At 50.0% G+C, this 3,174-nt stretch overlaps 1 protein-coding gene across 1 annotated transcript; it reads left to right on the forward strand.

Annotated features, from left to right (window-relative positions):
• The first annotated feature begins 564 nt into the window (after positions 1 to 564).
• Positions 565 to 1,491, forward strand: LOC101771210 (glycine-rich cell wall structural protein 2-like). Its single transcript, XM_004982925.3, has one exon. The coding sequence runs from the start codon at positions 576 to 578 to the stop codon at positions 1,323 to 1,325; it is 750 nt and encodes a 249-aa protein (XP_004982982.1). The 5' UTR covers positions 565 to 575; the 3' UTR covers positions 1,326 to 1,491.
• Positions 1,492 to 3,174: the final 1,683 nt, after the last annotated feature.

Below are 3,174 nucleotides of genomic sequence, written 5' to 3' on the forward strand. Positions count from 1 at the left end.
CTCCACTTATGTAATCAGTTTTGTAAATAGTCTACGTTTAATACTTCGAATTAGTATCTAAACATTCGATGTGATGGGTGCTTAAAAATAAGTTAGTGAACTAAACCAGGCCGAACACTACCGGCCGGTGGTTCAAAAACAAATCAGCCTACACGAAGTCCATGAAGGGATCGTGAAACATCTTCACAAATTAACGCATAGTCAACATATCAAGGTTTTAAGATATTTTCAACCATGGATGGCCACAAATTAACAAATCAGTCATCCCGTTAGCCTTCTAATATTTCCCTCTCCTCTCCGGAAGGAAAAGGCATGCAAAAGATTAAAGAGCAAGCAAGAACCTAGTGTCTTGGCAAGTTGAGGCTGTGGTTCAAAAAGAAATTTGTCCAAGAAGCCCACGAAAGAATCTTCAAACAGCTTCACAAATCAACTTATGGTCAACATGTCAAAGCTACAAGATATTGCAACCATGCATGCGCGGCCTCCAGTACTATATAAATAGCCATCGAACCTCTCATTACAGTTCATCTCATATTTCCCTCTTCTCCATATAGCTATAGCTACCTTAGCTCGCCATGGCTACCGGTAAACTCTTAGCTGTTGGGCTTGTTGTCCTGCTAAACATTGGATTAACCAATGCTATTAGGGTGGTAAACCACGCCACTGCTGATGGCCAAGGCAGCGGTGGGGGTGGCGGTGGCGGAACCGGGAACGCCTATGGCTCTGGTTATGGCTCCGGATCTGGCTCTGGCTCCGGCACTTCCTTTGATAGTACTTCTCAGGGTCCTATAAGTAGCTTCTCCTCTGCTACTGCAGATGGTAATGGCTCTGGTAGTGGCGGTTGGCAAGGTTACGATCAATATGCGTCAGGTTATGGAGCAGGAGGTGCATCTGGCTCCGGCCATGGTGACTCAGGCGATTTCTACAGTAATGGAGCTTCAAATGCAAATGGAAGTGGGGGTGGCGGTGGCTCTGGTGGAAGTGTCGGCAATGGTCACGGGTATGGTGCTGGCTCAGGGGACGGGGAAGGTTCAGGCTACAACAAGGGACCATATGGTTCAAGCAACGCAAATAGTGGTGGACACGGAGGTGGAAGGGGTGGTGGTCACGATGGTGGATTTGGCCGTGGTTCTGGTGGGGGATCAGGGAGCAGCAATGGCGCTGCATGGGGAGGCTACTACAACGATGGCAATGTCAGTGAACCACCACAGCCTACTTTTGATGGCGGTGTCAGCGCACCACCACAACCCATTTTTGATGGTGGTGTCAGCGAACCACCACAGCCCATTGATGGCGGTGTCAGCGAACCACCACAAGCTTATTAAAATGTCTTTTATTTGGATTAGTGTCAGCCTTGGGCGACACATACTGTTTCCATCTTGTTTGAGCTTATATATTTCTCGACGAATAAACCGTGTCATCTGTTGGTTACAACTTAGTTCAAGGTTGTACTAATTGACGATGTGTCTATGATGCATGCCAGCAACTCATGTTTCAGAGCTTTTTTTGGTTGTAATTGGTTAGTCGACAGATATGAATCTTTGCTTTCATCAAGAAGTAATGAAATCTGGTTTCTTGGACAATAACAGTGCAAGCATCAAATTTTAATCTGATTTCTTGGATATAGCAACAGTGCAAGCATAAAATTTTACTGTACATGTTTCTCCTTTTGAAGAAAGCTCATTGTCAGTGGCAGATCTAGCCTAGGTTTGGGTAATTAATAAGATGCTATTTCATTGATAAAAAAAATGACGTGTTAATTTTCTCTTAATTTTTGGGCAAGTCCTAATGCTAAATCGAGTCTTTTCTTTCTTTGAACTTTATAAGAAGTTCAAATCCCAGGATCTTCTATACAGAGCCAAATATAACGAAGGAAGGAAAATTCCTTGCCATTGTCTAAAGTCAAATTCTAATAATGTAAAAGATGATGACAAAAGTTCAAAATGTAATTGAGAAAAAAGGCCGCCTATTTTTCCTTCTTTAATTGGTTACCAGTACACCTAACTTGCATTACTTTTTTTTAAAAAAAAGTAAAAGAAAATAGACCGGACCTTGTTTCACTACGGGAGACAGTGAAATTGCCGAGTGCTAGGGGCACTCGGCGAAGGGCAAAAAACCCTCGGCGAACCGTTTGCCGAGTGTAACACTCGGCAAACGGCACACGGCAATTTTTCAGTCGGCAAACACTGAGTTGCCGAGTGTTTTGTGTCGGGCACTCGGCAAAGTCTCTACCGAGTGCCGAGAAAACACTCGGCAACAAATTTTTTAAAAAAAAAACATCCTCCGCCACCACCATCGCTAGCTCCGCCGCTGCCACCACATCCTGCTCCGCCGCCGCCACCACCGCAACTTCCGCCGCCGCCACCGCCGCCACCACCGCGGAGGAGTGGAGGGAGTTACCTGGAGAGGGAGGCGAGGGATCCGGCGCCACCACCACGCCGCCCGCCACCACGTCGCTGCCGCCCGCCGCTGCCGCCCGCTGCCGCCACGCCCGCTGCCGCCACGCCCGCTGCCGCCCGCCGTCGCCCGCCGCTGCCGCCCGCCGCCGCCATGCCGCTGCCGCCCGCCGCCACCACGCCGATGCAGCCGCCACGCCCGCTACCGCCCGCCACCACGCGCCAGATCCGGAGGGGAGAGAGGTGGGGGCCGCCGGATCCGCGCCTGAGGGGAAGAATGGGCTCGAATCCGTTCGAAGGGGAGGGAGCCGGACAATGGGAAAAAGGAGGCGGCGGCGGCCATATCCAAAGGGGGGGGCGGCGGGCGGGGTCGGGCGGCGGGCGGCGGGCGGCGGGCGAGGTCGGGCGGTGGGCGGCTTATCGGTGGGCGGCAGGCTGCCCGGCGGGGGGTAATGGGCGTCGAGTCTCGGGGCGGGGGTTGAGAGGACGTTTCGGGAGTGTTCGATAAGTATGGTACGCGTCTTCGGAGCGGGGATAAGGTGCGGGGGCCCGGTGCTGGGTTTGGGAACAAAAGTTCGCCGAGTGTCCTACGTAGACACTAGGTAAAGGCTTTCTTCGCCGAGTGTCCAACGTAGGACACTCGGCAAACTTATTTTGAAAAAATTTTAAAAAATATCCAACTATTTCAAAAAAATACCAAATTTTCACACGAACCAATATATATTCTCTATTGACTATACAAAAAGTTTTGTAGTCAAATCAAAAGCCGTTCTCAGAC

This window comes from Setaria italica, chromosome IX (assembly GCF_000263155.2).
Source record: "Setaria italica strain Yugu1 chromosome IX, Setaria_italica_v2.0, whole genome shotgun sequence".
Lineage (NCBI taxonomy): Eukaryota > Viridiplantae > Streptophyta > Magnoliopsida > Poales > Poaceae > Setaria > Setaria italica.

What these genes read in the sequence shown, in the direction of transcription:
- LOC101771210 (XM_004982925.3), top strand. Translation starts at nt 576, where the DNA reads ATGGCTACCGGTAAACTCTTAGCTGTTGGGCTTGTTGTCCTGCTAAAC.